This window comes from Neopsephotus bourkii, unplaced genomic scaffold, assembly GCF_033783945.1.
Source record: "Neopsephotus bourkii isolate Nb327-2 ecotype Australia unplaced genomic scaffold, CSIRO-AGI_Nbou_v1 NB_1423, whole genome shotgun sequence".
Lineage (NCBI taxonomy): Eukaryota > Metazoa > Chordata > Aves > Psittaciformes > Psittacidae > Neopsephotus > Neopsephotus bourkii.
The window spans coordinates 4,342,806-4,366,040 of record NW_026901900.1 but is presented as its reverse complement, the minus strand read 5'-3'; the positions used below and the strand labels follow the sequence as shown (position 1 = coordinate 4,366,040).

Here is a 23,235-nt window from a genome sequence, read left to right as displayed (position 1 = left end):
AGCCTCTTGGGATCGTTATTCTGGAATTTTTCTCATTTCCTAGTCTTAATAGGCTGAAGAGGGTTGTTTTGCCTCCCTGCATAGAAGCAGTATCACAGGGCTGGGGCGAAGGTACCCCCCTTGCCAATATTGAGTCTGCAGCTCCTGCCCTTTGGAAAAGGCAGGAACTCATCCAAAAATTCACTGCCACAGTGTTATCACAGTCACCTTGATCAGCAGCAAACACCCCCAGTGCCATCCTTGGCCTCCCCATCACTGCCAGGTACTGCTCACCTCTGTTTTGCACCATAGCACTAGCATGGGAGTTTTGGAATGCTTCTTTTTGGTGAAAAAAAAAAATGGTTTTGTTGTTGGATAAAAGCCTTTTGGACCACCTAGGTCCTACCAGAGTCAAACTTCACAAGAAGTAGGATGATACCACTGCCCCAGGACAGATATACACCTGAAGCAGACAAGACATCCATTTGCTGTGGCCATGTTTCGAAATATCATTATGCTGAAGACCACAGTGAAATAGTTTTAACATTTGGCAGGTTCTGCTTGCAAACAAACTCGTTTGTGATCTCAAATGCTACGACAGTATATTTGCACAGTCAGGAAAGAGATTGCTCAGAGCCTGGTCCCTGGTGGCCAAGTTCAGGCTTATGAGGTATGTCTGGGGCTGGGTGTTAGAAGGAATGCTCATCATTTTTTATTTGACAGTTTCTTTTGGTGATTAAGCACCTTCAAAACACTGATAAATTTGCCCATCTGCACACACACAACTGGGCTTACATATGGGGCTGGCAGTAGCAGCAAGGGATTCTCCACGTCCTAAAGAACCAGTTATCCAACTGGTGAGTCCAAGGCATAGTCAGGCATTTACCCTGCTGCAGCTCAGAAGTAGGCCTGCATATAACACAAGGGAGAGATTACAGTAGTGCCAGCTTCCCATCACCCAAGGATCGGGATTTTCCACAGCTGCTTCTCACAGGCACCTCCGTATAAATGTCTGTGCTTGGCTGGTTACAATGGGAATTGCCATTCATCACGGCATGAGGGGGCTTAAGCTGTCTCAGAGCAAGTTGTCAGTTAAGCAACGCTTAATATAGAGCAGTACGAGACATGGCCTCGCAGCTAAAAAGCCTTAAACATTTCAGATGCAGCAGCTTCCAAGCTACCTTCTGCAGTACTCATTATTATTTTCCTACTGCTGAGAGGGAGCAGCCAAGACAGGCACTTTGTGTTCATTACCCAGCGTAATATTCACTGGTCTATTTAATTAAAGCTTAGAAAATGTACTTGATGAATTAGAAGTTACTGGGCGTGGGAAGGGAGGGGGAATGCAGAAATAGATTAACACTGGCTGATCTTTTCAACTGTTTAAAAAATTATTTCTTTGGGTTTTACACTCACAAAGTCTTGTGGGGTGTTTCCCCTTCTCACGGGTACCTCATTTCTCATAGCAGCAGTTGCTGGCTACCAAGGAACCTCTTGTAGGAGCTGCTTGAGGCTGTGTTGCAAGAGGTCTAGCAGAGCTGAAGCATCAGACACATTGCACTGCCTGTTTCTCCGTCCAGCCCATCCATTATTCCCTGGATCTATCAGCTTCACACCACATGGAGGAATGCTGCTCTCAGGGGAGTCCTCAACAGAAATCTGAGAGTTGCCCCTTAAAACTGATCATCTTGAAAGATGCTGTAAGAAAGGGCTTAAAAGCTTAACAGGCAAAACAGGCAGAGGAAGGCAGATGAGGGAGGAGTATTTCCCAAACACAGCCCAACAGCCCCAAGCAGCTAAATGATTTTCTGAAGGTCATCAATGAAACTCGTGTCCAAGTCAGGAGTTTAACCCAGATTTTTTTGCTTGGTTCATTGCCTTAGCAGCTGGATGCTTCTGCCTGCCTCCTTAGTCACTGACATTGGCCATTGTGGATGCTGTTTCCTTTCCCTAAGAAGGGGAACTAACACAGGCAGAGGTCTGACAGTCAGGATCAGTGCATAGAATGTGTCTTTCCCTTCCCCTTTCTGTGAATTCAGGGGAGCCTGCTCCAGTTCGGGTTTTCCAAGCTTGCCACACAGAAAATCCCACAGGAGTTCTCTGCAAATCTGTTTTCTTTTAAGTAGCACTATTTCCCTGGTGCACATGGTTTGCATTTGTCTGGGTGCATGTGTGCTAGCCAGTAGCTCCCCAGCACACTCTCCATTCTGGGGATCACATGAGAATTGGGCTTTCTTTGTGAAGATGGAGAATTATGTGCAGGCTCTGTGCTCTGAGAGACTCAATCTGGTACAGAAAATGATTGTTCATGTGTGTCTATGTGGAAAGCCTTGGCAAAGATCCTAGCAGCCATAAGAAATGCAATATTGCCCTCTAGTGATGGTGGGGATGGTCTCGTTTGATCTGAGGAAATAAAAAGCTTTTGGGGATTAAAAATTGGAATAAATGTTCGTGTTTTCTTCTGACCCGGGAATTAAAGATCCTACTGTGACAACTTGGAGAGCGCTGGTAGTGGTGATAAGCAGAGGAGGTTCTTCAAGACTCACAGAATGTGAAAAATAACCCTTTTCCTCCATGAATTCAGCAGATGGAAAGCCAGCTGCACTCAAGAGAACAGATCTAGTAAGAAGGTTTTCAGTGCAGCACCGGTTTTGCATTTCTAAAGCCCAGTGTATTTTTACTTGCCAAAAAATGAGAGGTGGTTTTAAAGACAAGAGGTGAAACCCAGTAGAAACCAAGAAAAGAACCATAAGACCATGTTGTGCTTCATGATCCCTACATTCAAATGTGTGGGGGGGGTTAATTTGGGGTTTATTTTTATGTCTCATTTGAACTCTCCTGGAGGGGGAGAAGAGGGAGATGACAATAGTAGGAGCTCCTCAGAAGATGAACATGAGCTCAAAATGTTCCTGTCACTCCAGTGAGCATGAAGTTGGTTGTATCTGCCAGGAAATACACTGTTCTGAAGAGCCTTCAGAAGACATTTATGAGCACTACAAAGCTTTGATCTTTACCCCTAAGAAGGTTATATTTAAGGCCCTTAATTCTGCAAATAACTCAACATGGGCAATCCCTCCAGTGCTAGTGTGAAGCCCCAGGAGTGCCAGCAGGTCTCTGAGCTCCACTCCCAGGGTCAGGGAATACGGTTTCCCTGTAACTGGACCCTGCATCTCAACCCATGTTTCTAAGGCATCTTGTTCTTTTAAGTTCCTGATGCAGACAGCATTTCTCTGGCACCTTCCCTACTCTAATTGCCTCTGACAAGGCACAGTAGTACTGGAATTTATGTAAGGAACATTGCTGCCACAGTACTGCGACTTAAAGATCACTGTAAAGACAAGGACGGCAGACAGATGTGTTTTTTTCTCTACTTAAAACACAAAGAAAAATTCACTTTAATCACTCACTGAACCTATCCAGGCTTTCTCTGTTACTACTGGAACTCACAACACACTTATATGTGAGAATCAGTCATTAACTGACAGTATCCTGAGCTTCTTTTCCCCATAAAGATCTCAAGGCAGAATTAAGAGCTGAGAGTCAATTCAAGCCAGTGGTAAAACTTTCATGGAGTCCAGTGACAAAGGATCAAAATTAACGAGTGGTGTCCCTCAGGGATCAGTGTTGGGACCAGTCTTGTTTAACATCTTCGTCGGTGACATGGACAGTGGGATTGAGTGTGCCCTCAGCAAGTTTGCCGATGACACCAAGCTGTGTGGTTCGGTTGATACGCTGGAGGGAAGGAATGCCATCCAGAGGGACCTTGACATGCTTGTGAGGTCGGCTGAGGCCAACCTCATCAAGTCCAACAAAGCCAAGTGCAAGGTCCTATACCTGGGTGGGAGCAAACCCAGGCACAGCTACAGGTTGGGCAGAGAAGAGATTCAGAGCAGCCCTGAGGAGAAGGACTTGGGGGTGCTGGTTGATGAGAAAATGAACATGAGCCAGCTTCAGTGTGCGCTCGCAGCCCAGAAAGCCAACCGTATCCTGGGCTGCATCAAAAGGAGTGTGACCAGCAGGTCGAAGGAGGTGATCCTGCCCCTCTACTCTGCTCTTGTGAGACCTCACTTGGAGTATTGTGTGCAGTTCTGGTGTCCTCAAGATAAAAAGGACATGGAACTGTTGGAACAAGTCCAGAGGAGGCCACGAGGATGATCAGGGGACTGGAGCACCTCCTGTATGAAGATAGGCTGAGAAAGTTGGGGCTGTTCAGCCTGGAGAAGAGAAGGCTGCGTGGAGACCTCATAGCAGCCTTCCAGTATCTGAAGGGGGCCTATAGGGATGCTTGGGGATGGACTCTTCATTAGGGACTGTAGTGATAGGACAAGGGGTAACAGGTTAAAACTTAAACAGGGGAAATTTAGATTGGATATAAGAAAGAAATTCTTTCCTGTCAGGGTGGTGAGGCACTGGAATGGGTTGCCCAGGGAGGTTGTGAATGATCCATCCCTGGCAGTGTTCAAGGCCAGGTTGGACAGAGCCTTGGGCTTGGAGCGAGGTGTGGGTGATATGGTTTATAGCGAGGTGTCCCTGCCCATGGCAGGGGGGTTGGAACTTGATGATCTTAAGGTCCTTTCCAACCCTAACTGTTCTATGGTTCTAATTCATACATATCATGGGCTTTCAACATAATTACAAATATTTGGGTAATTGGCCAATGCAAAAAGGTGGGTTTTTCTGACTTTGAGGGTTTGGGCTTTCTACTGAGCTCTGAGAAGTCATCTCAGCTCAAATAAAACCAGGTTATTGGCACCCCCAGTATCAGTACTCACAGTACGGATACATTACACACGGTCCTTAACTGTTGCTGGTTGAGTACTCTGCAGCCATTGCTGTTACATGCTGGCTACCTCAAATACGTAGAGAAACCTTTATAAAACTTGCCTTATGCAGAGCCGATGTGGACAGGAAAGGAACCCAAAATTGGGGTTTTTTTCCAGTGAATTTGTACAAGATGCAGGTCAACAGCACAGAAATGCCATCACGACTCCATCGACCACGTTTTCCACACAATGAGTGTGGTTTCTTGTTTTGCCCGAGTTCTCCCGTGTCTCACTTTTCTTCCTTTCCCTTTCAGGTTCTACATTGAAAGCATCTCCTATCTAAAGGACAATGCCACCATTGAGCTGTTTTTCTTGAACGCCAAGTCCTGCATCTACAAGGTAAGGATTCGGGAAGCTCTGGGTGTCACCAGGGCTGGCTGAGACACCTGAATCTGCTTTTTCTGCCCCAAAGTTCATGCTGGTTGAACACAGAATTCAAGGTGCAACCTCCTCTTCCCTCACTCCTGCCTCCGCACTTAGCATCAGTTTCCACGTCAGAGATGTTCTGAGGTAAAACAAGCCTGGAAGTAACCCTTGTGGCTGGCAGGAGGGAATCTGCGGCTGCTAAAATTATAAACTGGCTTGTTCTTAGGAGGAAATGGCTGGGTTTGTGCCAAATGAAGCCGCTGCTGAGGCGCCGGGCTCAGCTAGGGGCTCCCGCCCGAAGAGGGCGGTAGTGTCTGCGGCGCGGGCGCCATCTTCTGGGCTAGCATGGGGAGGGGGGGAGTCTGTGAATGCAGGTGTGGGTGTGCAAGGGAGGGTGAGTGTGCAAGGGAAAGGTGACAGCGCAGGAGGTGGTGTGAGTGTAGGAATGGGGTTAGGTGCGCGGTGCCGAGTGTGTGAGGGGCGTGGGACTGGATGTGGGACTGTAACTGGGAGTCTGTGTGCCTGTGTCAGTGTGCTCAGGATGCGTATGGCTGTGTGTTTGTGGCAGGAAGAGCCAGAGGTTGTGGGAGTTCTTGTAACAGTCTTCTGATACCTAAAGGCCTGATCGGAAAGCTGGAGAGGGGCTTTTTACAGGGGCATGTAGGGATAGGAAGAGGGGGAATGGCTTTAACCCGACAGAGGGGAGACTGAGATGAGCTCTCAGGCAGAAGCTCTTCCCTGTGAGGGTGCTGAGGTGCTGGCACAGGGTGCCCAGAGAAGCTGTGGCTGCCCCATCCCTGGCAGTGTTCAAGGCCAGGTTGGACACAGGGGCTTGGAGCAACCTGCTCTAGTGGAAGGTGTCCCTGCCTGTGGCAGGGGTTGGAACTGGATGAGCTTTAAGGTCCCTTCCAACACAAACCAGTCTGGGATGCTATGATTCTATGCTGGAGTATGTGGATACAGGCATGAGCAGGGGTGAGGGTGTCTGAGGATACATCCTGAAGATGACCTTGTACAGGAGCAAGCCATGCATAGGGAAGCGTTTCTTTGTGCCAGAAATAGGCCTGCCTGATAGGTGACTGAGAACACCAGTCTGCTGTCACTGACACCACTCAGAGCTGCCCATTGCAAGGCACGTTGTGTTCCAGAGATAAGGGTGTCCTGGTATGGCCTTCACTCCCCCACTGGAGTTCTCATTGCAGAGCCATGAAGCCTCTGATGCCACAAGCACAGGTATAAGTAACAGAGCAGAGCCCAGTTAATGAAGCAGGCTCAGAACCTGCTGAGGTGCAGATGTGTAGGATGGGGAGAGGCTTCTCATCAGCTGGGATTCCCTAAGAGGATTCCTCCCACCTCCCTCTGTGCAGGCAGAGGCCATTCCTGGTGACTCACCTCCATCTGCCAGGGAGGAAGTGGTAGGAAAAGACAGCTGGAGTGATTGTACCACCATCCCACAGCCCTCAGCAAGTCTGTGCCGTGCTCAGCCAGCTACCTTATATGGAACCTAGAGCCTTGCTTCCTGACATCTGCATGTCCTAAAGTGCAGGGACTAACTTTGCATCAAATGCAGGGTAGGAGCTAGAAAATGCCTTTTTTCCAGTGCCCAGGAAAGAGGCAGGGCTGCTGAGCTGAGCTGTGCAGAGCTTTGCTAGCTGGCAAGGCTGCAATTAGATGTGCTTAGTCAGCCCTCTGCAGCAACAAGCTCAGTGAGCATCCCATTTTGGTTCCTGGGGAAAGTTCCTTTTTGAAGCATTGCCAGGAAAAGCTTACATTGTTGTTCTTTTTTTGGAGAAAGCTTAATAAGAAGAAGAGGGGAAGGGGGGGGGGGGGGAAGTGCCTACAGATCTAGGTTGGTCTATTTTGGTCTGACCTCTCCTGAAACCATTACTTTGCACATTCGAGCTGACTGTCATCTCTATCCAAAAATAGCTCTGCTGGATTCCCAGTCTCCCATGCGGGTTCTTCCCCATTTGACTTCCAGCCACAGTAAGCTGTGCTGTGCTATTAAAATAGGTGTTGAATTTGGGTGCAAAGTCTCCACTAGGATGCAGGGCGAGCACCCAGTCAGCATTCCTGGAGAATTCCTCTAGGTGTAGAAAGGGGGATTCAGTGCCTAAGCACAGCCAGTGCTTGTCATCCCTGCAGCTAGTAGTTGGTGTTGCATGCTCCCAAACCTTGAAAGCTTCCTTCCTGTACCAGTTTTCTCATTGGACTTACCATGTATGCCTTCACCCCAGAAAGACCATACTGTGTGTGAAATGAGTGGTTCATAATGCTATGCTGGCACTTAAGACATTCCCTGTTAGTTCTTATAACAGCATCAAATGTCCCCATGCTCCATGCTCCATTTTGGAAGGAATAAAGCTGAGGCCTGTTTAGTTTGGGGCTGCTGGTCCATTGGGTTGCCAACTGACCACATTGGATACTCACCGCTCCTCCTATTGTGTGATGAGGCATTCATGGACCAACACACCCAAACCCCAGCAAGCCACTGTTGCTCAGAGAGGCCAAGCCACATTTGTACTACCAGAGGTTGGCATCAGGCACCATCCCTCGGTCACTCAGGCTGTTTAGTTACTAACAAGTTCTGGCACAGGTTTTGGCCTGTGCCAACAAGCCCTGTTTCAGGCATTGCTTGGGCACTGTTCAGGAATGAGCACCTGCTCCCAAGAGGCAACCCTGTGGAGGTAATCCTATCCAGAAATGGGGGAGGGAAGAAGAGTGTTTAGTCATGCACTACACTGTGCCATGTACCCTTAGGGCTCTGACCCACTTCACCTACTCATATAGACTCGCCATAACATCAACTTGTGGTTGCAGAGGCTGGTTTGTCCATGCAATGCCTGGTGCTTCAAGACGGGAGGGACACCAGGCACTTTGTCTCTACTCTGTATTGCTCTTTGCCATGGGATATATGTCTGCCCCAGCACAGCCCTGCCTCCAGCTGAATCCTCATCTCACACCAGCCACTTCCCTGGGCACATACACATGGTTAGTGCAGGTGCCTGTGTGAAGCAGGCAGCTCAGCTGAACAGGGAAGGTGTGTTTATCTCCCACAGCAGAGCTCGTTTTCACTCCTCAAGGAGTTGTTACGAAGGAGATGAAGGAAGTGCTTATATTAAAAAGATGGCACTGGTGAAAGCCAAGGACACCTGGATCTTATCCTCTGTTTTGTTCCTTTTGTTTTTGATTTTGCCAGAGACAAGCCAACGCAGCGATTGTGGCTTGTAAATGAGGTGTGGCCATGACTTGGCTGGAGCGTGGATCACAGCACTCATCTATATTTAGATCACTCGTCTCTTGCCAGATGAAGTAGAATATTAAAAACAGCAGCTTAAATAAATACAACAGAAAAGCCACTACAGAAGCGAGCTGAACAGCTACCTAGTTTACATGGCCATGTACGTCAGAGCTGATACAGGAGCTCTGATTGCAGAATAGAGGCCTGAACAGGATCTCTGTAAAAGCTCACTAGCTTCCCAAAATCAGGGGCCAGAGACTCAGGAGCACACACTTGGCCACAAGATTAATGCTTGTGCCTCCTGTCCCAATCATCTTTGATGCCGAGTTTGCATCCCACACATTTAGACGGAGCAGTTCTTGGACTCCTTTGTTCTATGACTGCTATCTGAGGCACAGAAGGACACTGAGAAAATCTGATGGTACCATCAGTGTCCTTTATGGGACTGTGGTGTCCAAGCAGAATGCTCACAATTTCACCTGACCCTCCAAGATTGCTTTCACTGGGAGCTGGATCCTCTAGAATGAAGCAGGAAAGATTTACCAAACAATTTTTTATCACAGATCATGCTCAAGGCACCTCCAGTCCCAGTGCTCATGGGGATAAAGGGGCTGAAAACAAAGCTCCCATCCTGCAGGAGGGAATATGGCTCTATTTCCTGTGAGTTTACCCTGGGCAAGAGCCGGATGAGTTCTGTGGGGGCTTTGACACAACTCAGTGAAAATAAACTTTCTCATTTCCTTGCTTCTGTGAGCCAAGGGCAATGTGCATTCCCCTGAAGCATTTGGGGGAGAAAAAGTGTATTCCCCAGACTACCCTTCACTACATCACACAAGAAAATTTTTATTACTCTGATCCTCCCCTTCCACCTGCCTTCTCCTCCTTCCTCCCCAGGAATCCCTTCATGCCACATCCAGTTACGCTTCATTTACCATGCTATTACACTGAATATTTGGCTTTTTCCACATCTGAGTGGGCAGGTTCGCCCTCACTTTGGTCTCCAGGAGCACAGGGAGTGCTTTGAAGCCCAGCCAGGGGAGCAAGCTGGCACTGCATGCTTCACCATGCAGTAGCCAGGTGGAGGTGCACTTCCTTCTAATGGAGGCTCACACTCATCTTCTTTTTCTTTCTTGTTTTCTTCACCTTTCAAGGAACTCATTGAGGTTGACAGTGAAGTGGTGTTTGAACTGGCTGCATACATCTTGCAGGTAGGCACTCGCCTTCTCTCACTTTGTGCTCCCTCATGTTGCATTACATCTTTTGATTTGCCAAATCCCAAATAAGAAGGGCAGGGATTCCCCCAGCTGCAGTGAAAGATGTCTTTACACAGTTTTCATCACGCATACCAGTTCAAAATGAGGACAGAAGTCTCTCAAACCAAACCTCTGCATGCATGGAGCACGAGCACATTCCACTGCCCAACGCTTTGCATGCATAAATGTATCTTATGTTTGAGCTGACATAGTTATCCAAGACCTTGGGGTATGATGTAAAGCCAGAGGACATCTAACTGATGAATGTGCTTTACTAGGTGCAATCCATATGCAAAGGGTTCTTCACCAGTGACTTGCATTCATTTCCCAGTGGAGCTTGGCCTTCTGTTGAGCTCCATAAGCTTCTATATACACAACTATCTGTATTCTCCAATGGGCAGTTTCCAAAGAACTTCTCCAGAAACGAAGAAAAAAGTTGCCTTTGAAAGTCCTGCTCTTGAGGAAGAGGGAAAGGGTCAGAGAGCGAATTACCCCCGGCCTTTGGGAAATGTGGTTCCCAAAGAGGAATCTTTTCAGGGTAGCAGAGGTGCTTTTTGTGAAAGCTCTTTTTAGAAACATGGCTGTGGGAGCAGATCAGAGATAACTGTCAGATGATCCTTGTTCCCCTTTCCTACAGTGTAATTTTAATTTTTGTTTCCCATCAGCCATGAAGGAAAACAGCTCCTATGAGGAGCCGTGTGAGCAGAGGAGCCATCTCATCAGGCTGCACTAATAAATAACAATGCCTTGCTCTTCTATAGTACTTTCCGTGTTAAAGAAGCAATTAATGCAGAGGGATTTGAATCTTCATTAAATTGTTTTATGTAACAAAAATGGAGCAAGAGAGTCAGGATGGGGGACTCAATTAAAAGTACATTATAGAAATCACATACTGGCTGTTGGGGGAATACACATCAAACAACAGGCTCATTGTGAGAAGCAGCAGTGGGGTTATGAATCTTTTGTCTGCTCATCCTAATGAATAACTGGAGCACTCAGTAATTGTGTACATCTTACTGTTGCTCAGCCAGAGCCAGATCTGCCACTGTACACCTGTGGCTGTTTCTCGTCACAAACACAGGATGTTACGTGAATTCCTGTAGTAGTTTGAAGTGTAACTTAATAGAAACAGTCAAAACAAGCCACACCTCTGCTGTCTGTAGCCAGAAATTACTACAACCCATGCTCGTAACAGGATCCAAGCGAAACAAGAAGGATCATACTGCATTTTGTTTTACTGCTGACTGCAGCATGTAGGTCAAAGTACTGAAGGATGAGGATATACCCAACAAAATTGGTTTTTAAATTCAGTATACTCATCCCTGTGCAGGCCAGGGCGTATCCTCTGGGTTTTGCTCTGTATTGAACTACAGTCATGATATGATCAAGGACTCCTTCTTATGAACCAGAGGAGAGCTTGTCTGCCCTTTAGTTCACTCGCAGGGAAATGGGAAGATAGCAAAGAATTGACAGAACTCATGTGATTTAGTCTGCAGCCTTATTTCAAGTTGTGTTACCAGAACAAATTAAAGTTCCACCAAAGCTCTGAACTTTACTCCAGCCTCAGGACTGAAACATCACTGGATGTGGGCTGACAGGTTTTGTGGGTTTATGGGCAGATGTAAAGACAAAAGGCCTGGATGCAAACCCCTGTCCTCTTGGCAGTGCAAACTCACAAATGACGTACTTGCACTGTGCTTCTGTGTAGCTGATGGCAAATGAGGTGCTTTAGCAGGCACCATATGAAATTCATATTGCCTGTGGGAAATGCAAAATGCACATTGCATCTATTGAGGAGGGGACTCACCAGATTTTGAGGGTTCATGCAGTAAGACTCAGGTACTAATCTAGCTGATGGAGTAGAAGATTACTAGCCCTTTAACATCAGGCTGTGATGCTAATAAATAGAAATATGTAGATATATAAGTAAGGGAGCTGAAAACTCCCCCAGGCACTCAGCAAGGAGTTAGAGGAACCTGTGTCTGACATCACCTCAGAATCTGCCAGCATTTGGAAAGTCTGAACACTAGAAAATATCCAGGATAATTGTAGAAAGAGTCAGGGGAGTTGCAATTTCAGAGGCTAAAAAGTCACTGGGAGTTCAGAGATCTTCTAGTAGTGTAACAACCACACTGACCCCCAAAATTACTTATTTACCAGCATTATTTCCTGCTATTTCTTGGGTATCCACTATCAGGATGAGGAATCATCTGGCCCTGTATTGGAGAACCCTCTGCCCAGCTCACTACGTGTATCATGGCACTTGACATGCGAGACTGGTTCCAAAAAGTGCATGAGGAATCACTTACAATAGGAAATTGCTGCTAAATGAATTCTGCAAATTGAAGCTCTTGAGCAGCCTTTTTCTTGATTTTTCTTCTGTTTTTAATGCTATGTTGTTAATTTTTCTTCCTCATTTTACAGGAGGCAAAGGGAGATTTTTCAAGGTAAGTGAACTTAAAAGTTTTTGTCTTTGTGCGGTGTGGGAATGAATCTGATAGAATCACTGTGTGAGTGCCGTGACTCAGTTGTAGCTGTGTAGCAACAGGAATGCACTGCTAACACACACATCATGTTTCCTGCAATCATTTCTTCACAAAACACAGCCTTTGACCAGAGCATGCGTTGCAAACAGCATTGTTTGTGACTTTGTTGTTGACAAATCTCTTTATATACGCATGAAGTTCAGGAAATAGACTAGTCTTCGGAAGGAAATTCCTAAGGAAGTGACTCTACAATCCCTGCAATATCAGAGGTCCAGCCAGAGGCAACATTAAAATTCCATCACTAATTGGTATTTCAGCTTGAATTTGGACAGAGTTCTCAAAATCACAATTTAGCTAATGGGTTTTGTTGAACTTCCACTGTCCCTTGAGCCAAATCTTCAGACTTGCTGTAAGAAATTCAAAGAGGTGACTGTGCTTCATATCTTGAAGATGTTAATGGAATGCCCAAGAACTTCCATTGAAGTTGACAGTATCTATCAGTTGCACTTCAGCAGCATCCAATGATCAGATGGCTGTTTCATACACTGAGTGAGAAACATGAATGTTCTTCATCTGAAACTCAGGAGAACTCCCAGTGCTAAAAACGTCACATACTCTATATATTACTTTTGCTGACCTGAACATGAGTTCAGCTGGAGGACCACAATGTCAATTGAAGTTCGTTTCGGAGAAGAAAATGATGTGTGGATAGGCAGTGAGCCCGAAGAGGTGTCTTAATATTGTCAGCATTGAGATACACTAAGAGAAGACTGTAACGATACTCTGCACCATAGGAGGCTGAAAAGAACAGGCAGGGTCCACTTTCTGGTGGACTGGAACTTCTAGCCAGCTAAAACTGGGACAAATCAGTGAAAAGAAACAATGCATTGCAAATTGTGGAATCTGAGACAACATAAGTTAACCCATCCTAAAAGGAAGTTTAAGTTCTGCTTTATCACTTCTCAAAACCTTAATCAACTTGCAAAATCCTGACATGCATCTGACAGCAGAAACACAAGCCCAGTCTTGCTTCATTTTTCAGTTTCACCTGATTTGGAATAACTCAGCTATCAGCAGTGCTTGTTTAGGGGGGCACTGGAGCGAATGTGGCTCTTTCACTTTACGGTCTGGTTTTCAATGCACTGCCAAGTGCTCAGATCCAAAGAGCCAGACCAAGTGAAGTTTTGCCATTCAAACCTGTTAAAAACCACATATTCCATGCATCCCATAACATGGTTTTGTTATGAAGGACAATACATAAATGTTTCTCCGAATATCTTGGACATTGCAAAAACACACCCAGGTAGTGTATATTCAGAGTCTGAAATGTAGAATAGAAAGGAATCAGATGGCTTGGAGTCATAGTACCAAAAGCATTTTATCTTCAAGTATCTTTTTCCAGACCAGAAATGGAAACAGCCAGTGGACAGCATCCATCTCCTAAAAGCTGTTTGATGTTCCTTGTAAAATGAATTTATTACAGTATATTTTTCTAGGCCATAGAGAAATGAGGAATCATCTCTGAGAGCACAGAAGATACTTCAACGCACAGTGTTAGCTGTTTCCTCCACATCAGTATGGCAGTCATCACCATCCCCCGTTAGAACAGTTAGCTCTTAGTCCTTTGTACCTGTGGATCGCAATGGTTTGAAGTGGAAGGTGAAACCTTTACATCTAAGTCAGGCAGAGAAGTGGTGTCGTAGTAACAACTTGCTGACACTGCCAGGGATCTTAATATATAAATGGGCTTTGGTGACAAAGCAGTCTGCCATATTAGTGAAGTTTAAAGCCTGCTCTGGAAGGTAGAAGAACGTTACCATGACACTCCATGGTCTAGAAGAAGACTTAGCATCTCCAGGGATGTGTGCTCAGCAGCTCCCCTCTGATGTGCACTGACATGGGCTTACGTGCTGGGTGAGATCCAGGTGCTACTGAAGTCACCACATGGTCAAGATTTTGGCTGCCAAGATTTGTGGTTATTCTTATCAGCAGTATGACATGTGGGAGGCAAATCAAGCCTGGGGCCAGCAAGAGTAACTGCAGATGGAGACAAATGCTCTGACTTCTCTTAGGGCTGAAATTAACTTCAGTGTTTGAAGTTAGTTGATGTTGAAATGCTGTCTAAAACAGAAATGGCTACTCTTTGAAACAGAGAAGCTCTGCAGTTGCGAATGTCTTGCTGCTGAGATTTAAAGACAACATGTTGCACATGGCAGCATACATAGTGTGAAGTCTGAACTCTTGAACTCCTGCTTTGGTTTTGAAGAAATCAGTTAATTTTTAAGGGTTGCACGCTTGGAATGCAGACTGCACATTTCCCACACCTGTCCTGCCTACTGCCACTATCAGATTTATATAGCCTGTGAGTCTACAAGTTTCCTTTTGGCCTTGATTCAGAAAAGTGCATAAGCACTGGCTCATTGGTAGTGATGGGAGAATTTCTGTTCCTTATGGAAGCCGTCCTGTGAGTCACTGCTGAGCACCTCAGGGGCTGGCACAGCCAATGCCAAATTGTCACAATTTCAGCTGCGGGTTGGCACCTGCCCATGGTGCCAGAGTGGGATTACCTCCAAGCCCCACTGGTGCATCACAAGGAGTTGGTTCAGGACTCCTGAATGCAGTTAGTTAAAAAAACAGAGCTGATCTTACTAACGCCAGCAGACAGTTTTCTGCCTCTGAACTGATGCATGTGCAGTGACAGCAGTTCCTACTGCTGCTTTTAAGGAAATCATCCCATGCCTCATAATAATGGCTGTGCTTATAGTACCCCTCTTTCCTTTCCCCAGAAGGGGCTAATGTGCCATTTCAAACACATGTTCTAAATCCTTTGGTAGGATATCGTCATACATGAGTATCTTATCACTGATTCTTGCCACCTTGGAGTACTATCTAACTCAGACATCACAATGACTGCTCAGTGTTTGGTAAGCCTGGAGAGCACATAGTCTGAGTTAACCTTATTTGTCTTCAGCTAAGATGCCACAATAGCCCTGACAGATCCATTTGGCACCTAAGGGAACAATTTGACCAAGCTCTTTTACATTTCTAATGTGTGTTTTGTATCAAAACCAAGTCCATCAAAAACCCTAAGCTCCTGAAGCCATTTAGATCAACTAAGAAAAGTGTTTCTCAGTGTTTTCTCTAAGTGGCCTGATCCAACACAGTGTTTTGCAAGCAGAATTGTACAAAGGGCACCTCCCTTAGTTGATTGATAGAGATATAGGCAGAGTGAGGTTTAAGATAGAAGATATTCTCCTTAAGAAGTCTTCTGCATTAAAGAAGAGTGGGCTTTAATGTTATTTAAGAGAATCCCCAAATGCTTCAGCTGAAAAGCTTGGAAAAGGTTTACATTTAGGCTGGGACATACCATTGAATTAAGGACAATTGAATATCCCTGTTCAGCTGATTCTCAGGTTGAACAGGACACTGGAGATTGGATCTGTGCTTTTTGATATTAGACTTCAAAGGCACAGAATCACATGTATGAAGCTCCTAAACTAGTATCCTGCAGACAGATGTAAAGATTATTAGCTAAAGCTAATCTTGTTTCTAGCTGGGAGCTGAGTCACACTTGGTTGGCAGAGCATGGGCAGGACAAATTCCAATTCCTTAGATGAACACAAATCCTACAGGTGTGACTCTCTTTAGGCCTATGTAGAGGAAGAAACTAGAGCCTCCTGGCTGATTTTGGGAGAGGCATAGCATATTGTTAAAATAGTTGAGATTATTCCCCTAAATTAATTATACCAGATTTAGAACCCAGTCTGACATGGACTAAAATCCTTGGGAAACTCACACCAACTTTGGTTTACATGTTCAGAACCCAGCTCTTCAACCTTAAACAGCATCTATGTCTAAGCAGCTGGAAATAACATCTACTCAACATTTGTCCCTTGGTTTGGGAAGGGGAAATTAACCACCCTAAGTAAAATCAAAAGCTGAACCACTGCAGCTAGTTCCTCAGACAGACTCTCATTGCTTGATTTCTCCAGTTAAGCAATAGGAAACAGTTCAAGTGAACTCCATGTATTCCTCAGCAACATCTGAGAGAATAACAAGGGTGGAAAGCAATGGCTAGTTTCCTGTTCAGCAGAATTTCACAATCATTTCGACATTTGGGCAGATGGTAATCTGACACAATTTCAGGCTGACTTTTCTTTCTGTGTAACCAAGTGACATGTAACCACTTGGAACTTATGAAGGGGTTATACACCCCAGGCTGCTTTCAGCACCCTAATGGAGAAGGTCCTAAACATGGTACCATTTAATCTGAGAACCTCAGACTCTCCATTTCCCCTTGCATTCACCAGAATGAATGACCGTGTTGAGAAGAGTCGATAACTTTAACCTGCAGGTTTGTTTTGTTCCTAATCACTGTTATTACATGTCCTGGAAAATGTATGGATTTCCTGAAACAGCTGCATATATAATCTTGTTCAAAATCATTGCAGCCAGTTTGCCAAAATCTTGTTTTTCACAAAAAGCTCATGAAGTGCCCAGGTGGATCTTTTACCCCCATGTGTAGATAGAAATACTGACATGTGGCAACTATTTGGCCAAGACTCATTAAACAGCTAGTACCAGAACTAAGACCAGCACTCAGGAGTTCTGTTTTCAAGGTCTGTTCTCTAGTCAGTCAACCTTATTTCAGGCTATCTCACCAAAATTTCAGGAACCCATGCAGATGGCTTTTCCAGTTCAGTTTTCAAATTGTCATTCAGTCTTTTAAATACCATAATTTCCACCATAGTGTAGAAATAAAGTGGTCTAGAGGATACGGAGAAAGTGTGCTTGGAACCTTTTCCCTATATATTAATAGATCTGTATCAAAAGCATCCTTCCATATACCCTGGGAGTTGATCACTTTGAAATAGAAAATAAATGCAGCACAAGTGACCGGATTAAACAAGCAGTTTCTAAAGACAGTAATAAAATAAACACACTGAGATATTTCACAAGTACAGACCCACTTGTAGTCCTGCTGGAAACATTTTAAAAATGAAGGGGCTTGGTGCTTTAGAAGGAGCCAAGAGAAAAGTGGCCACTAGTTCAAATCCAAAACAAAATCATTGTTTTCCTCCTTTTCCTTAATTTGACAGCTTTGGGGGAGTCTAAATTCATTTGGCCTGAGCCAGTGCTTGCCAGAAGACTGTGTGAATATATGGACCCTAGCATGAAATAGGTTTTTGTTCCTGGAGGTGATTGCCTGCAATAAATTAGATGTTTTGAGGCACTATCTTTACAGTATTTTCCAGGTACTGAGCGGAAATGCTGATCCCATTCAACAGCATCACTCAGAATGTCTTTTTCTCTCATTCTTAAAAGACTATTGCAGCACAGGCAAGCTTCAGTCCTTGCTGACAGAAAAGACGACCTGACTGGCGTTACCCCCTTCTTTTATGGGAGCCATTACTAATGCAGGTTTTTCCCAGACTCTCAAGGATAGTTAGCCACCACCAGTCTTGTCCTCTTTGTCAGCTTTCTGGACTCAGAAAGTCCCTGTTTGGAAATTACTCAGTGTTTTCCCAGAAGAGATTTGGAAATGTCTCAACTTCCTTCTATGAGCATCCAGCCTCAAAAGCATCTCCACTTGAGGGCAGGGGCTGCTGCTTGCACTCTGATTGTGCTGGGTTCTGTGTTTTATTCCCCCAGTCTCTTTTAAACTGTCAATAAAATCAGTAGGAGCTAAGTGTGCACATGCTGTGGAGGACCTTGCCCTGGGCAGACCCAGTAAACTCTGCAAACAGCAACAGCTTGTTGTCTAGGCTGTCAGTCACAGAACACAGCACCCAGATCATCAGATAACATGGAACAGAGCAGCTTCTTGTTCAGACTTGTGCAGATATTTACCTGCCGTGGAAGAAAAAACCTGAATAGGTTTTGAGCATTTGCACTTACAAAGGAAGATCTATCTGGTGGTCAAATGACCATGGGATTCAGGCAGCAGTGGGTGTTCAAACACTCTTTGTCTGAAGTCATTTGACTCAGTGTAAGAGGTGCTGCTGAGTGGTTTTTTGTGGGCTTAGCCTAGAAATGATAGCCTCGGTCGTTTTTTGTGAGTGCTGCTCTACACATCTTCACTCTGCTACGTTTGAATCTAGCTGAGACTTGGGAACCTCTGTCATAGATTTGGCTTGATTAGAAGTTCTGGTCCTGGTTTAAAACTACTTAATTTGTTGTCAGGGAACTACCATGATAATAAATGCCTGTGGACGTACCCAAAATACCAGCTCTGGGATTTATGGCAGTGGTTTACCCTATGGCTCAATCTAGCAATTAACCTGCAAACTCCAGTTAAGTCAAACCCACCCAGGTTCTTACTAGGATGTGCTGGGATTTGCTGCTAGGGTGTGCAAATAGGGGGATGCTGTAGGAAGACTTTTACAGCTGAAGCAGTATCACATCTCCACAAGCTGTCATATAGACTGTCCCGGAGAAAAGAGCAAAACTCAGGGTGACTTGGAACATTCAAGGGCTCCTTGGGCCTTTCACAGATGTTAGTATGGCTGGTCAGGATGCCAAGACTACCTGTCTGCCTGGTTAATAGCCCTGCTGCCCTGAAGGAGAAGCCAGAGGCTGGGAAGTCTGGAGCTCTATAAGAGGCATCTCCGTCCACAGCTCCAGGACAACCACAGTTTTTGGCAGGATAAAGAATAGGATACATGAAGGCAGAAAAAAACACTTGCTATTAAGAAGTAAGCCAATAAACATTAATTCTGGTACTCCTCAGTGTCCTGTCTGGCCCTCTTGGCTGTGTATTTCTACAGCTTTCAAAGTAACAGCAACACTGCCTTCCTTCCCAGGCTTTTCAGGGACGTTTTTCATGCACACACATTTCCTTATGTGGTTAGAGACAATCCCATGGTTTCCTTTCATCTGAGAGAATCTGCCTCCCATTTCATAAGCAATCCCTACTCTCTCATGTGCAGTGAGGCTGCTCTAGATGACCAGTGCAGCCACCAGAGGCTGGTGGAGTGGTTGCTTCTGGTCCCACGTAGGGCTTTGTGTAGCAGGACACAAATTAAAGCTGGAGCCTTATCAGTAAAGTCCAGGTCGTCGAGGCAAGGGGCTAAGAATAAACTCTGATGCTTAAAAGGCAAATCATTACTGTTTGCAGCAGGTTGTAAGGCATTAAATTAAGGTGCTTTATTGAAGCTGAAAGCATTACTTGTGTTTCTCTTCACCTTGTTTTTTCTGTGTATGAAGATGTCCATGGGACCCTGCTCAATTAAATGTGACATGGTGGCTTTTGTGTCCAGTTCCTGGTAGGAAGCACTTCAACATAACCATCTGGGAGAGCTTCTCTCTAATTCTGATAACAGAGGGAGAAGTTAACTGGGCTGCCATAAAACAAATAAAGAGAGAAGAAAAAGGAAACCCCAGTGCCTTTTGTTAAGGAGGAACAGATGTAGGGCTGTAGCAGCCTGCCAGCTAGGTCAGGTCATATCAAATATTGTGGTTGTTTTCTTGTAGCCTGATCCTCCTTTTGAACTCTCTTTCAGCAATGAAGTTGTAAGGAATGAATTAAAGAAGCTGCCAGCGCTTCCAACACCAGCACTGAAGGAGCATCCCTCCCTTGCTTACTGGTAACGTATCATGCTGCTGAATGGCTTTTGCAGTGTCTTACACTGTTCTGGCTCTGGCAAGAAGTGATCTGAGAGTAGAACTGGGATGCAAGGATTCCTGCCTTCTAGCTCTGAGTCTGACACTGACTCATTGCATGATTCAACACAAGCAGAGCTCCCACCCTAGGCCTCAGTTTCCCCATCTGCCAAATGGCTGCAGAAATATCTGGCCGAAATATTCGTTCTAAACATGTAAGTGTCCTGATGAAATCAAGAGGCTTAATGTGCCATTTCCTTTCCCAGCACTTTGCATCTGTGCAAAGAGTTTCCCCAGTTTGAAATATCAATGCTTTGCACTGCTCTGTGCTATTATTGAGTAACTGAGTTTCGTCTTGCAAGGATCTCTCTATGGCAAAGCTGAACTAAAAGGGATTTATTTCTCCTTTTATATGAATGAGGTGATGTTTGGAGTTGGATGCATGGGAGCTCTGTCTTTATTACACTGAAAATTAAACCCAGGGTAGGAGCAGGGTCACAATTAAGGCCCCACACATAGATTCTTTGTGCCGCCCTGCCTATGCCTTTTATCTGTGCAAAAAAGAAAAAATTTGGGGAAAGACTTCGTGAATGGGGAGATGCTTTCACTTGATTTTCTGTTTGTTCCTCTTTCATGTCTCCCTTTAAAGTATTAGGCTATAAGCCTGGGGGTGGGAGTGAACTTCTTTATCTGTTACCCTTAATTTCTGCATCTTGGTAATCTGAGGATGGCAAGGGGAAACAAATCCATTTGTAGTTTAAGTTCTCAATTCTTCCCTTTGCCAGGAATGCCATCCGCTTTTCCTAGCATGGCTACAATACCAGAATTAGCTGTACCTCATGTCGACCTGTAGGCAAGCTGGGCTGTGAGGTCTCCAAATCACTTTCTGAGCACATCAGGAGATATTCGGGGTCCCCAGCTGAGTTTAGGAACACTGAGGCAAAAGCTGTGGATCATCACAGTCTTCTGGTGTTTCTGTTTAAGAAACAAACCAAATCTTTATGAAAAATTGATAAATGTAGGCTGCCATTCACTGGAAGAAGAATGGGCTCCCTCTTCAGAGCATTGCTTTCCTTCTTCCACAAACAAATCCACACACTGACAAGCAGTACACTTCCAGCCTGGTCAGATTGACACATTGGTAGCTCCCACTAAAAGCCACCTCAGGAGGAGTAGTGGGAACAAGTAGCCATGGGCAGGGAAGGCAAATCTGACCCTTCAGCAGCAACATGGACTTGAGGGGCCTGCCCCCACTGCTGGCAAGTGTTAGTCAACATGCCAACGTTATGGACTTCTGATGGAAATCTCAGTGAGGTCTGGGACTGTTTCTGTCTGTAGGACAGTCTCCTTGGGCTTGGGCTCCACTGAGTCACCTGAAGCAAGAAGGGCTGTATAAAACCTCATGCTGAGAATGTATTTACAACACACAAGGTACAGCACTTCTTGGAGCTGTACTTCATGTTGTGGAAGTTCTTATGTGACTGAGGAAAGGTCACAAGTTGGGAAGCTGGTTGTTACCAATGCAGTAATAAAACCAGTGGCTACATCCTGTGACTCCCTTGTGATTTCACTTCAGTAACCAGGTCTGAGACCTCCTATACATCAGTAGTTCATTACCTTTTAATGGTGGCTTTTTCATAAATACCCTCTGAAACACTGAATGCTCTTAAGACTAGGCTGCTGGTGAATCAGACAAAGCCTCTAAAGTATAGACCGACCTTCAGTGATCTAAGAGGACAGGTTTTTAGAACTGTGTATAGAACATACTCTGTACCAATTTCATCCTGTTCAAATTTCATCCTGCTCTTTTCTGTGTGCAGTCTGTTTCATGCTGCAGTTCTTCAGCATTTTCTCAAAGCAGTGACAAGTGAATTTCCAACTGCAGAAAGAAACATTATAAAACATTAGGGATGGGATGGCTCTATTTAAAAGTAAGCAACCAGAAGAGCTCTGTGCTGTATTTGTTTCAGATAAAATGGACTAAAAGGCAGGTGATAAAATAGATAATCAAATAGATCTGCAGGAAATAATATAACACTTCCATCATACACTGTTAAAAAGTTGCTCCTATCAAACACAGTAAGACCAGTGGGATGAGTCCTGAATTCTTAGATGCAGAAAGGGCTGCATCAGCCCAGGTTGATGCCTCCAGCTCCACCTTCACTGAGTCTTGTTTGTGTACTCTTGCTGCAGGCCTTGCCCTCCACTGTAACTCCTTGGATGATTGTAGACTTCACAACAAAGTGGAAGGTTGTAATTTTCATATTAAGTTGCCTTTTCCAGATTTCTACAGATTAAGAAGAATCAGATGCTTGTTCTCAGGCATCTCTTAGCATCACTGATTACTGGTGAAGCAAGAAGGGGCTTTTTGGTGGGTTGGTTTGTTACGGTTTTTTCCTTGTAAATGAAAACTGAGCTTCTGGTCCTCCCACACAGTCCAGAAGCCAGGGCCCTGAGCTGTGATTTCTCTTGCCATGCATGGAAACAACTGACAGTGTTTATTGTTTTAGACACAAAACTAAACAGAGAGACTGGAGAGAACCTTTAGAAATTGTGTTAACACACAGTGCTCCTTTGCAGCTACTGTCATTCCATTTTATCTCAATTCAGATCCTCTTCAGCAAGCCAGCCCAGTAGTAGGTTGTCAGTAAGAAGGCAAGGAGGAGATGCAATAGTGCAGATGGGATTTTCAACAGACCAGGGGGAAGATAGACCTCTCTCAGCTCCCAGCAGACTTTGAATGCAAGCTTAGTTTTAGCAACCTAAAGCATCAGCATTGCCAGAAAATCCACCTCTGAAACTCAACCTTTAGTTTCTCTAACATAACACAGACCTGAGCTTGGACCCTTTGGCCCAAGAGACGCTCTGCTGGCTTCAGTGCGACAGTGTATGACTGCAGATAAAGACTTTAGTAAGTTCATGAATATAATAAAAATGGAAAAATCAGGTTAGAAACAAAACAACAGTAAGGAGCAGCAATGAGTAGATAGCTACTTAAAACAGCTCAGTGTGCTGGAAGGGGGGGGTGGGGGGACAATTATGTTTGAAAGTCTGGATCTTACAATGAGAAACTCTGGCCCTGCAATTGCTTGCAATTTGTCTGCTGTCCAGTTCTGTAAACTGGTGGGGCAGGAGGGATTTCTTGGTGGCTGTAGAGATCTCTATCCAAGCTGTTTGCTGCAGGATATCATCCATCTATTAATTTGTGCAGTGCTAGGGGGAATGTTTTATGAGCTGGCAGACAGATGGTAGTGCTCCGGCAGCCTCCGTGTCTCCACATTAGGTAAGCATCCTTTGTCAGCCCTGTGCTATGAATGAGTTTCTGTGTCACTGCTGCAGCAACAAGGCAGAGCAGGGGGAGGGGGGACATCAGCTGGTGCTCCAGGGGTGTCCCAGCACTCCCCCAGCTGTCCATAGCACCATGGCAGCCGCTTGGAGATGAACAGCTGAAGTGATAGGGGACAACCTCCATAAGCTCTTCTAAT

The 23,235-nt window shown here is 45.2% G+C and overlaps 1 protein-coding gene across 7 annotated transcripts in view; it reads left to right on the top strand.

The window, feature by feature from the left end:
* FRMD4A (FERM domain containing 4A) overlaps positions 1-23,235 on the top strand; it is a 374,382-nt gene that overhangs the window by 288,726 nt on the left and 62,421 nt on the right. For all 7 annotated transcript variants that reach the window (XM_061368139.1, XM_061368140.1, XM_061368141.1 and 4 more), the window contains 4 exons: positions 5,057-5,141; positions 9,561-9,617; positions 12,087-12,109; positions 19,651-19,734. In XM_061368139.1, coding sequence (XP_061224123.1) covers positions 5,057-5,141; positions 9,561-9,617; positions 12,087-12,109; positions 19,651-19,734 — 249 coding nt within the window. The remainder of the gene's footprint in view (positions 1-5,056; positions 5,142-9,560; positions 9,618-12,086; positions 12,110-19,650; positions 19,735-23,235) is intronic.